Genomic DNA, 13,350 nt, shown 5'->3' with positions numbered 1-13,350 from the left:
TAGTGCATATTTGCGTAAAAGGTGTGAAGAAACCTTTTAACCTAAAAATGAGTTAAATCGGAAGTTGCGATATCGCTCCTAAACTATTTTAGCGGCTTGCTCGGTTAGTTTCAATCAATATTAACGTTAAGTACTAGGGAGTACACGGCTTTTAGGGGGCTAAAACGCTATTGGGTGCAAAGAGGCTTGAAATGAATGAAATAAAAAAAATTGTGAAAATCACTGCAGTGAAACAAGGTGGGCGATTTCGTAAGATGTTTTGTTCTTCCATCGTATTTCTTTTTATAACCCCGTAGTTACGAAAAATACTTTTATAAACACAAAGGGAAGAGGTTGTGGGGTAGCGCTCGCAGCCCGTTGAACTTTGCAAAAACCCGTCACCTATTTTTCTCAAAACTTAAACTTCTCTAGGAGTCTACCTTGAAGGCATTTAAAAAAGAAATTCCTGAAATAAACGAGTTTTTACTAGTATTTAGGTCTAGGCCTAGTTTTCATTCATTTTCATTCGCTATCAGCACCCCGCTTTAATTTCCTATTAAGCTTAACGCTGTTAAAGGAAGGGAGATGCCATTTCCGAGATTAAAATGTTTTTGGCGGGAAACCTAGCGCCATCCATGAAAATTCACGCGAGAGAGCGCGCGCTGCGGTTTATATTTGGCGGGAAATGAATTATAGCGCGCGCTGAGCTTTATATTTGGCGGGAAATAAATTGTAGCGCGCGCAAATAAAAATTGAAGGAATAACTCCCGTTAATGATTTGCGTATTTAACAATTTAATAAAAAATTTACAGAAATTACAGCCTTGACGTAAAAATTTTCAAGAAAAAAAAAATACAACTAAAAATCGAAAAAAAAAAAATCATTATCTTAAAATGTTTTTTCTCTTAAAAATTTGTTACCGGAATTTGAATGAATTAAAAAAAAAAAAAAATCGGGATTATAACTAGTAATTAATATTCTCTAAATCTCTCCGTACTTATATTAGTATTTGTTAAGATTATTTTTCATTTGTTTGTTATCACAGTGCCTAATGTCATTCGTAATTCATTACAAGTGCAAACGCGACCAAAAAAAACGTCACTATAAACGTCACGAATCGACCGTCGATAATTCGTGAAAAAAATTAAGTTCATAATTGTAACATAACTTAAATTAATTTGATATATTTATATAAATTACACGAAGCTATTTCAAGAAATACGTTGAGAAGAGGGGGGGGGGGTCATTTGTTTCGTTTTATAATTTTGTAACTAATTTAAATAATAATTAATATTAATATAAATTTAATTTGATTAATTCATTAATTAAAGTCATAACTGGAGTCATCCTTTCGAATTATTCGCGGCATTAGCACCAGTATTTCCCGGATAAATAATTTCACCAGCGAACGATAGAACGCCAACGATAGTTAATTTGCAGAAAAAACAGTCCCGTTGATGCAAAAGATGCAGAGATATACAAGAACGGCAGGACTGATGACCGCAAGGTTGAAACGTGGCCGATTTGGGGTTAGCGTAACAAATGGTACACAGAGTCTCTTCGTCTACGACGCAATTAGATTCTTCCTGTTGAGCTAACTTGTAACGAGCGTGTAAGATCGATGCCACTCTTCGAAACTGATCCAATTCCTCCCGACTAACTTCCGAGTAATTCCTAAGACTAAAATACGGTTTAATCGTTGCCGGTACCGTCCCAACAGAAGACGTTGACGGCGTCGTCGCGTCCTCTTCTTCGGGTAGTAAAAAATCCAAGGACGCTGGTAAGAAACTGGGTTCGGCCAGTAGGGCTTTAATGGCTCGTTCTTGACTGGTACTGGAACCATTATCGACCAAAGACAGTAATATGCCGGCTACGGCGACCAAGATGGGGAAATGGTTAACGGTTTCCAATCCGGGGATATCCATACTGACCACCAATTCGAAACAACCGAATCGTGACGTGACGCGGTTTAAAACTTGACATAACAACTGGCAAAGTCGCGTCAGAAGTATTTCGGCCGAGGGTCGGTTCCAATTGGTTAGTAATTCCGGGTCCAAGTGAACGACCATTTCCAGGACTCTAAGAAGAGCCAAGGCCAAGTCGAAGCAGGTGGCGCATATCTTCAACTGTCTGGAGTCAATGAAGACTCGTTCGGGACGGTTGGTGGCGTTCTGGATTTCTTGCAGCATTCCGATGAATTCCGAGAAAGCCCAATTGAGTTGGTTTAAAATACTGCTTAAGAAAACTGAGGCCGAGTCGGGATGCTCTCTAAGCCAATCGGTGACTTGCTTTTGAAATAAAGGCGATGGACAAGGTCGGTGATGGTTATTTGAGATGTCTTCGTTTTTTTGGCGGGCTTTAACGCCCAGACGTTTAACCAAATGCGGGGGAATGGTGTATCTGAAGGCGAAACCGCACCCTTTCCATAACCTGACCAGTATCCAATTGGATTGCGCCCAAGCCCGATTCTCGTACGGTTGAAGCAACGCCTTGACCATGGTCAACTGCGTGAACAGGGGCATGTTCTCCAGGGCTTTAAGGGTATTCGGATGACAGACGAAGGCGGCGAAAGCTTGCACCAGACTATCTTTCAAGTCGGCATTGACTATCCTGGCATTGGCGAAATTATGCGCCAAAAAGGACCCGAATTGAACCAGAGTCTCGTCCCATCCTTCAAGCTCTTCAACCGGTAACGATATGGTAAAAAAGGACCTGAGAGCGTTGCAGGCTTTAATGCAGGCTTCCACGTAGAAATCCGGTACAAAGGCGAAGAAAGGTCCCGATTGGGACGCCTGATCTAACGTCCTGAGGACAATATGTAGAAGCCAGTAGATATCGTCCCGGGTATCTTCGCAATAAATAACGGCGCAAACCCAAGCAAAGTGTCGCGACTGTTCATTTAGTTTCTTGGTGAAAACTTCCCGGGCTTGTAAGAGCGCGGGCATTACTTCCGTTTCGCAAGTACTCAGACGCGAATCGACATCCTGCAAGGCCATAACGTATTCCTGCATCGACTCGCGGACGACGCACATCTTTTCCAACTGTCTATGAGCCGATATGACGTAGTGTCTAATGACTCCGTCTAAGAGCTCAATAAGTACTTCGTAATCGTCCTTGTCGCGTCGCGCCAAGTGAGATTCAGCCAATTTTTGAGGATGGTGATAATTAAACGTTTCCAACTTCTCCCCTTGGGTACTCGTCCTACTGTCTGAAGTATCCATGGCCTCGGACGACCGACTCTTAGCCGCGGCTTTCAATTCTTCCTGGTACAACTTTTGCAAATGACTTAGCAAGCCACCGACGCGATGGATATCGGAATAATTTATGGAACCGTTGTAAAAGACCTCCGTGGGGACGTAGAGATTGTCTTTGGCGATGAAGGTTGCGTCGTTGCCGTGATGCGTCCCTTTAAGACATTCCAGATGTTGTCTAAGTAACTTGACTAAATGATGAAAGAAGGCCAAGGCAACAGAGAGTGGGCATAAATGGACCATGGGTATCCGACTTCCACCCGAATTTTCCTTCAAGAAATCCGAGAACTTGGCCAAGAAAATTGAACGACAACTCTGCTCGCCTTTGAACGAAGTCCGAAATAATTGTTGCAATATCGCGAATTGAATAGCTTGCAAATGGGAGATGCGTTTGCCCAAATTCTCGTAGGATCTCTTGTAAGCCGCTTTGCGCTGTAGTTCATCCTCGCATAAAATCTCTTTGCCAGTTTCATACCAAATTGTAGGAATGATCTCTTCCAAGACGCAATTATCCAAAGGTTTGACCTCCAAGAAGACGGGGAACTTCGTTTTATCAAAGAGAACATTCTGCAGCAAGTACAGGCAAGTATTTTCGTGTTGCAACACGCCCAAGGTCAGCAATAAATAGCAATTTTGATAGTAAAACGAAACGGTCGATTGCGAAAAACGATATCCGATCAACAAGGACACGACCAGGTGCTCCAAACATTCCCCGATTTCGTTCGTGTCCATCAAAGTCCACATGATATCCAACAAGGCTTGTACCTTGGCGTTCCGTTTGACGTGATCGACTTGCGGCAATTCCTTGAAGGCGTTCGCTTCGATATTGCATAGTTTAAATAAAAACGGCAGGAAACAAGCTTCCGTGATATAGGGAGACGCCAGCAAGGGTCCCAAATGTTGCATCAAGGGCGTCACCAACAGCAACATACTGGCCTTCTTTCCGCGTTCGGGTAAATGCATCCAACCGTGATGTTCGGGAATCATTTGTTTATTGGTAACGACGTCCGCGTTGCTGTTATCTTGATCGTAGAACGGTAAGAAACGTTCCAACCAGATTAACAATTTACTGGCTTTTAATTTCTCGGCAAAGGGTAAATCTTCCAGGGGAGAGTAACCGGGAACGGGGTATCTAAAGGGCAGGGCACCGAAATTAGCCACGAGATTCTCGTTTAAAACCAAACTGACAGCCGGAAAATAGGCCAAACCGGGACCGGTCCGGATCTTATCAAATGCTTCGCCCAACCATTTTCCATTCCGGTAAAAATTACATTTCCCATAATCCAGATCGATGGTGCATCCGATGATGTCACCAGTCAGCCAAGGTTCCCCGTACTTCGACGTTACCATATTCCATTTTTGCACGCGATTACCGTCATAACTGTAAGAATCGGGCGTATCTCCGATGCCCTTTTCTTGAGAGAACTTGCAATTAATGGTGGCCCAACCGACTTGCATGACGCCTTTAGAACCCAACATGAGTTCGTATTGCCATTTGCCTTCGAAGACGCAACAATTAGCGCGAATAGAACTGAAGTTGCTTTGACTAGACACTCCCAAACGATCTTTATCAATGACTAAACTGCCGACGTTGCTGGAGACGTCGAACATGACGTGCTTGGGACCTAAACGCCCTTTGAAGTGCGTCGGGGGACTTGAACGCGCGATGGCCGTTTCCAATTGAAAGTTGATGTAATCGTCCAAGTTGTCTAAGGACAAGTCAGTGTTCATGGGACGCAAGCTGGGCGTCCCGTCGCTTAGGGTTGAGTCCGAGTAAACGTAGGAAAGGACGCGACGGCTCCAGTCTTGGGCGTCATCTTCTAAATAATTTTTCCAGGGATATTCACCAATTGAAGTGTAATCCATTTTGAATTTTATTTAAACGCGCAAAGTTTTTGTTCAGCTACGGTATTTCAATTTCGCGAGTTTTTCAAAGTATGGATGATTTGACCTTTAATTTCAAAGAGTGATAATCATACACTAGACTCGATCACACTTGATTTTAATTGGCATACATTTCGAGGGGTAAGTCACGTACCAGAGATTAAGATTGAAAATATCTCAATTGAAACATATTCCGCTTAATTAATAGAGTGAATTGCCCCTCGTGAGGAATTTAAAGGGTTAGCGACACAATCGCGAGTTGTATACTGCAAACTTATAAGGTATTTATTTTAATGATTTAACACGTTAAAATTATTACATACAGAAAGATCCCAAAATTTAAAAATATCGCAGAATTTTGATTTAGGAACGAACACGAGGGGGGGGAAGGGAGAACTTAAATTGGTGTCTGTAACCCTTTAAACCCCCATAAAAGGTATAAGGCTAAGATATTTATATAAATACCTCTATATCTCAGTTGAAATTTTTCATTTTAGCGTCGACGTTATTTTCAACATTTTGACGTTTTAATCAAACTTCCCTGTTCCGCCTTTAAACTTACTATTCTATATTTACAAGAAGTCTCTCCTTTGTCCTCGAAAATATTTTTAAATCGGCAAGGCTTAAAATGGCCCTGATCATAGAAACAGGTTTCCTGCCAAAAACATACTTCTTCTTACAAAAAATCGCCCAGAAAACGCGCTTTCAATTCAACTCTTACCTCAATTATAAATATTTTTAGTTAAATTTAAATAATTTTGGACTTTATTCGTTTATTTTAACGATATAATTAAAATTTCTTAATGAGGAAATCCCGTTCCGACGCGAATGAAGTCGTACGAGATTAGGAACATTCGATGGATGGCCTAGCTTCGCGTAACCCCAGTTCTTACCGTACGATGGCGCGAGGTGTAGCGCCAAAAGACGGGAGAGGATACAAGGCGGGAAATTTCATAAGACACTACCATCCATAGACATTAGAACACTATGCACTATGCTACCATCTCTATCTACCACGTGTAGTACTTTAAAGGCGGGAAATTTCACGCGCCAATTAAAATGCGCCAAAAACTCTTGAATAAAAAAATGGCGGGATATTTCACGCGCGAATTAAAATGCGCCAAAAACTCTTGAATATAAAAATGGCGGGATATTTCACGTCCGAATTAAAATGCGCCAAAAACCCTTTGGATACAAAAATGGCGGGCGGTACGAAAAAGCTGAAAATTTCTTAAACTATCAGCTTTCGTTCTGGGGTAAATTTTAGCTAAGCCTGGGTTTAAAAACACCCATTTTGAAAACAGGTTTTCTTTTAATAATAATAAAAACTTCGCTATTCAACATTGAAATAAATAAAAAACTTTGCTATTCAACATTGAAATAAATAAAAAATTCTCAATAGCAAATTAAACATAAAATCTGGAGGGGATTTCGAAAGTCAGGAGGCCTAGGTCACTACTCAAATAAAAAAAAAAGGTAATATTCACTTTCGGTTCTGTTTTTCGAACAATGAATGCTTCGTGTTTGTTCTTTTAGACTTGGCAGTCGTTAGACAAGGGATAAACAGAGCGTATCTACCGGCGGGTGATTCATGTCAAGAGCTATTGAACGAATTTAGAACGACGTAAAAAGTTAAACACTGGCTAATGCCCATTAAAAATAAATATAACAGATCATTACATTGTCATTTAAGTTTAAATAGGTTAGGCCGGATAAATTTATAATTTCATAATAATAATAATAAATATCACTTTCGTTAGAATGCATTCATTAATTCTTGGAAAAATTTAAACTCTGTTTGACCGGGTCAATGAATATTTTAAATTCAATTCAAAATTAAATTTGGATTCTTAATTAAAACCGAAAAGGTAGCCACTCTATTATTTGAGGTTATTTTTTTAATTTAGGAGATAAGTCCAAGTCAGCGTTGGAAATAAGGCACAGGGTAAATGACCAGTTTTCAAATTGTCTGGTCCAGTTTAAAATTAAATCGCATGGGGTTAATGGTTCACGGGACCACCAAGAAAATTCAACTCAAATATTTTAATTATCCACTTGTTTAGTTTAACAGACTATACGTGCCCTGGTCAATGGACAATGGTCATGGACCAGTTTATTCCAGGCCAGAGGGGCCACTTGCCTAATGTCCTGTTTTTTAAAAACAATTCTTATTTCTCGCTCTGGTCCAAGTCCCTTAATGATTATAATATACAGTCTGCTACTACGAACTTTCTCGTGACGTCACACACCCTCCCATGGCTTTGCTGCCAAGTTTCATTCCCCGATGTCACTAAATCTAACCACCACCGAAGCATAAGCCAAAGAAAAAAATTCCTTTTTCAAATTTATTCAATCGTGAGTATAGAGTAATGGCAGTCGCATTAAGAACTTTATACTGTCAAAAGCGTGGAGGTGCCAATAACGCAAAACTTTATAATAAATTAGTTATGGAGAGAGAGAGTCAACATTCCTACATTTGATTAGCCTTCTCGCACGATCTCAATGCTAAACTTAGGTTTTATAATATATCCGGTATTTCTAAATAAGTTCAAATCGGAATATATTAGCGGGAACCCTTACCAACACCTAGCAGCCTCTAAGTCTTACTCAAAGGGATAATACCGGCTAGAATTTTTTCTTTATTAATAGAAAGAGCGTATAAAATAATGAATATTATCAATTGGAACCATATTTCTATCTACAATATTAAAGAAGATACGAGCAATTAAATTATAAGAGTAATGGATGGCACTACGCGTTAGGCTTTCCCGTCAATCACTCGCTGGGAGTACCCCTATTGGACGACTAGTACCACCTCATGTGTTCGTTTGTCCAATAGGGGGTACTCCCCAGTGAGTGTTTGGCGGGAAAGCCTAACGCGTAGTGCCATACATTACTCTTATTACTTAATTGCTTGTGTCTTCTTTAATATTGTAGATAGAAACATGGTTCCAATTTACGATATTCATTATTTTATAAGCTCTTTCGATTGAAAAAGAAAATTTTTTTTCTCAAGCGGTGTATTCCTTTAAATACTACAACTTAATTAGCGCTTCTCTCCGAGTTAGGTTTACAACTCAATCGGGTGATGACTGAATACACACAAGTTCATAATGTATTTTCGATAAGCATGTCACTTCTTATACTTCGTAATGCTAAGAGACTTACAGCTCGAGCTAGTTCGAGAACGACAAGCGAGAATTGAAGTCCTACACTCTGTGGTTAATTTTACAGTCCATCTAGTCCTATTTGGTCTCGCCTTTGACAGCGAGTCACCAGGCGTCGCTTTACCTCGAATCTATGACCTACCTCATTCACTTCATGACCAGTGACGAACTTATGGAATATATCTTATAAACTTATGAATACATTAAAGACAATTTCACATTATAATAATTGATTATATTCAAAGAAAATCTTCCGACCGACGAGATTGAATTACCAAACCCTTAATTCCAAGGTTTACGAGTAAAATTTATTTAAAACAAACTAAAATACCCGAAGGTTTATGTCTCTAGACGCGTGTAAATATTGAAAATACCCGTCCTTCGGGGGAGACCTTGTTTCGCCAAATTGATAAACCGGTTATTTAAATGGAAATAAGCCGCTCAAAGACTACACGAGGGATCACACCTTGTAGTCAGGAGCTTTTTACCTCTCCGAATGACGATGACGTCACGGAGAGGTATTAACACTGGACGTATCTGTGTGCGTGTCTGTCACCACGTTCGCAGTTGGCAAATCGGAACAAAGTAACGTGCTCGCAGAAAGCAATTTTTGGCTTCTACTCCATTATCTTTAAGGTTAGAAGTACGCGGCGATCTGCTAGGGTTACGAGAAACGTCTAGCCTCCCAATGGAAGGGCTTCCACCAAAGGTTGTCGCAATTGCGGCTATTCTTATCATTTATAGTGAACCAATCTCTTTATATAAGCTAAATTTCCAAAAATTGTTGAATAGGCATACGCTTGAATTCAAACGTCAACAATAGCTACGTTTAAAATTATTTTAGGAATAAAGTTTATTAAAACGATTTAACTATAATTAAGCTAAATTAATGACGATTAAAATAATTAATATCAATCATAATTATTTAATTATTTATGAAAAATCTCTTAATTGCGTCTCGACTAGCACAGAGAGGTTTATTTTAGTTTCCCAACTTGTTTAGATTTCCCTAAATTTATATGTATATCCCTTAGCACCCAAGTGCTTCTTATTTTAAGGACAAAGTTTCCTGGGCTGTGAGGACAGACATAACCACCGTATTTGTTCAACATCATTAAATTTAAGAGGAAAAATACAATTAAAATTAATATATATATATTTCCGTCATCATTGTTTATGGTTGACAATAAACATTGTATAAATACCATTAAAAATATGTTAATAAAAATAAATAAATCATTAAATAATAAACAAAACTTTCTAATAGTCGAAATTTAACCTATTTTAATTTTTTCAACAAGCAAGAGGAAATAAATTTATAAAATTTTTAGTGATGGGGTAACAGCGCTCCACTTTCATCTTACCATCTTTCCGTAAGATCCCCGATATAATCAGTCATCATTAGACCCCGTATCGAATTAATTAGCGATTTAATAGACATTAATGTCTATTTCATTTCCGACTTGATAAAATCCATAAGGATGTAATTAAGGAAAAAAAACTGTTGCGATAATATTTCCATTCAAAATGATTTTACGATAAAAACAACCCCGTTTCATTTGCATTTGAAATCGGCGCAAAATTACGATTTAAGATTAGATTTATCTTGACTATATCTCTTTATTACTAAATACTAACACGAGTAACTTACGTATGTATACTTTCACGCACTATAAATTATTAACAAAATTTAAATTGATAAGTTTACGGAATTAGGTCGTTTAGACAACATTAAATATGAGTCAGTTTGGGAGTTTTCAGTTTCCTTGGGAAATATTTTATTACAGCGAATCCAATTGATGAAAAATAACTTTCGAAAGTGAAATTTTCCAAGAATTTTAACGACGTAACGCTAATTTTAAAAGGATTTAATCGGATCTCTTAGATACCAGTTTTTTTCCCTGATCAATTTTAATCGCGCGCGCTTACTTTGTATAAATGTTTAAAATCAATTAATTATTAGTACCACTTGCTTCACACACTATTACTACCAAAAGCGGATAATGCTAATGTGAAGACTAATCGGCTTTTGCTACTAGTTTAAGGAAATTTCCAGGAACTTCCTTCGAGGATTTCGAAGCCCAAATTGTTCTATTTCTAAGCGTACCACAAAGGGGTGGGGTAATTGTAACGTGATTCTTCCCAACATTTTACATTTATTATTAGCAAGGTTACTAAACCGAACCACATACGAAACACCATGTAAATAGTTCCCTCATGATTACTCTATTGGCGCTGCTTAACTATTTAATTTCCAAGGCACATGCGCTTGTTGATTAATTTTTGTCCCACGTAAAGATAATCAAGGTTTGTGTCTACTTGATTGCCGAGGATTTAGTACTACCAAACAGTTATAGAATTCACCCTAGTCCATCTGAATTAACTTTTATGAGCAGGAGAGCAAACAAACTGGGATGATGAATCATGTTACATAACCAAGTTTTAAGAATGTCATCCTCCAATTATCCCTTCCACAACTATTACATGATGTACTTAAACTTAAAGACTGACAACGTCGATTAAATTACTTTAAATTTACTTTAAACAACAACGTACTACCCAACTTAAAACTAGACCAACGTAGGGAACATTCATGCAGTTGCCATTCACAGCGTTTCGAAATTAGGCTGACCGTAATTTTAATCAATTACATGGTCAATATGTCAATATAGAGAAAGGAAACGCGTTAATTTGGCAGTGACATTAAATATTCATTCATACGTAACAATAATGAAATAAAGGTCAGGTCAAACTGAGCCAGTTTCCCAACTTACGGGAGTTATTGATAATATAAATAAAATGTTCCCATAAATCCGAACAATGAGCGGATCGCCTTCAACAAAAATATTTCAACATTGGCATTACTTTCGCCAGAGAGAAAAGAGCTAAGATGGAGTGGTAATAATGATGGGCACGATATACGGCAATGAAAGTTTCCCGCACGCTCCTACCCTTCGGTTTGAGATTGTTAAGATCTGCAGCGTAGCGCCATTGTATTTGTATGAGAACTAGCTAAATTTTTAAGCCACACGTGGCATCCTCGACGTTTCCGTACCTACGACCCTACCGAAACGCCGAGTCGCTGAGCATGCTGGGAGGACTTTGTTACCGTTACGTAGATGGGGTTCAGACTAGGGGGTTTATAGTTCTACTCCATCCCTTATCTCTCCTTCAAGCTTTTGCATTTTACACGTAAAACGTCACCCGAATTATTTTGGCGGAACAAACCGCAAAACGAAAAAATTATTAAATTGTTCTCGTTAAAAAAATTAAGAAAAACCATCACGTAATATTCTGAACTCCCGCGCGTTCCATTAAAATTTCCCTGGACGAGAATCGTTTCAAAGATTTTATGAAAATTAACAGAAAAAATTTGTAAAATATCCCCAAAAACGATTTTTTAAAGTGACAGCGATACACGCAGTCACTATATTTCAACTCCGTTCGAAAGCCATGGACTCCCCAAAAACTATACAGCATACAATAATGCTAATTGAATTTATGTAATAACGATGACATCAGAGTTTTGGGTAAAAACGTCACACCACTGGTCACACAGTGAGCAAATTTAAAGGGTTCTTTGTTATCTCAGGCTTCTCGGCCTTTTGGCTAAGATCATGTGTATCTCAGTTGTGACGTCAGTGCATGTGTAAAACGTCAGGGACTTAGCTTTGGCAGTTGGCGGCCATGTTCGGTACCGCTTTGGTTCTAGGAGCAAATAGACGTCACGCTAAGGCTTCTGAGATAGTTAGAGTGGTACTGAGAGGGGAGGAGCTACTTGTATGTGACGTCAATATTGGTAGTCTAAATTGTATGGCCTAAGCTAACGACTTCCAATATGGTCGACAAAACCGAGGTAAGAGATAGGAGGGTGTGACGTCACGAGAAAGCTCATGGTAGCAGACTATATTGCAGTCTCCCCCCGTTTTTGCGGATGTATAGTTTGCTACTAAAAACTTTCTCCTGACGTCACACCTCGGTTTGTTGACCATATTGGAAGTCATCAGCTCAGGACATACAATTTAATTTAACTACCAATATTGACGTTACGTGCCCGTATCTCCTATTCTCCTCCCCTCTTCATACCACTCTAATTCGTGTCACAGTCACTTTAAAAGAATGCACGCGCCACTAATATTTTGAAGGGACGGTTATCGGAAACCAGTTAGTTTTGAATCGAAAGTTACATAAACTCGCGCGCGCGGCCCGAGGCGTCTGATCTTTTATCACACCTTGATATAAAAGGGAAAGTCGGCCAGGTCAGTCGGAGAAAGTTCACGAGTGCGCCAAAAATGAATAAAAATGCCACAAATGAACGAGGCTCGGTCGCAATGGCTTTCTTATATAATAGACCATTTCGGAAATAACATACAGAGAAACCAACACATAGGGGTGAGGCTGTTAGCGTAATCGGTGTACACGGCTGTACCTTTGACTGTACTAAAATGATTACGCGTGAGACTGCCTTTTTTAAATGCCAACAATAGAGATATTAAGCCACATTCCATCGGATACTCGCTTCTTAAGTTCTCGATATGATTTTACTAGAACCTTCTATACGACGCGAAATAAATAATCAATTGGAAAAACCCATGAAAATTATCGCGAAATCTACTAACAAAATCTGGAATAAAAATAACAAGGGAAATTCCATTTTCGAATCGCGATTTCACGGCTGATTTCCGACCTATCCCTAAACTTAAATGCACCAAAGAAATCTCCAAGGTTTTAGGATCTACAAGCTAGTCGGATATAAGCAGGCAAAGACACGTGGTAAAACTTAGCATGCTTTTTAGCACCTGCACTCACGGTCCCATGAAGACCATTCTAGAGGGACAGTAGGGTAGGCCCTTCTAGATAAGAAAGAACCCACACCCCGTAATGCTAAAGAAAAAAAAATTCACAGATTTTAGGCTTAGCGTCCCATAGATAAAGCATGGGGATTTTTGGTGGTCCATTATATCAAACTACAGCGAAGTAGGGTTACTTATATAGTCTCTGCACTGTAGTCTTTTTGTATCACGAGAGCACGTACGCAGAGATGTCATGAGATCAACCCCCATTGTATG

The 13,350-nt window shown here is 39.0% G+C and overlaps 2 protein-coding genes across 2 annotated transcripts in view; both read right to left on the bottom strand.

Annotated features, from left to right (window-relative positions):
• The window catches only part of LOC149588291 (acyl-coenzyme A diphosphatase NUDT19-like), a 30,072-nt gene that overhangs the window by 15,458 nt on the left and 1,264 nt on the right, over window positions 1–13,350 (bottom strand). The gene's annotated exons all lie outside the window — the stretch shown is intronic.
• Window positions 754–6,119, bottom strand: LOC149588292 (E3 ubiquitin-protein ligase RNF123-like). The gene is made up of 3 exons (XM_089862920.1): window positions 5,836–6,119; window positions 5,580–5,769; window positions 754–5,181 (listed from the first exon to the last, which is right to left on the bottom strand). The coding sequence occupies exon 3, from the start codon at window positions 5,094–5,096 to the stop codon at window positions 1,323–1,325; it is 3,774 nt and encodes a 1,257-aa protein (XP_089719046.1). The 5' UTR covers window positions 5,097–5,181; window positions 5,580–5,769; window positions 5,836–6,119; the 3' UTR covers window positions 754–1,322.

Source organism: Phalangium opilio, unplaced genomic scaffold (assembly GCF_054372755.1).
Source record: "Phalangium opilio isolate 3A_F unplaced genomic scaffold, DU_Popi_V2 ptg000662l_1, whole genome shotgun sequence".
Classification (NCBI taxonomy): Eukaryota; Metazoa; Arthropoda; class Arachnida; order Opiliones; family Phalangiidae; genus Phalangium; species Phalangium opilio.
Note: the sequence above shows the minus strand (reverse complement) of the source record. Positions and strands in the feature narration are given on the sequence as shown.

Bases quoted from the DNA above. Each gene is read 5' to 3' on its own strand.
- LOC149588292 (XM_089862920.1), bottom strand. From the start codon at position 5,096: ATGGATTACACTTCAATTGGTGAATATCCCTGGAAAAATTATTTAGAA.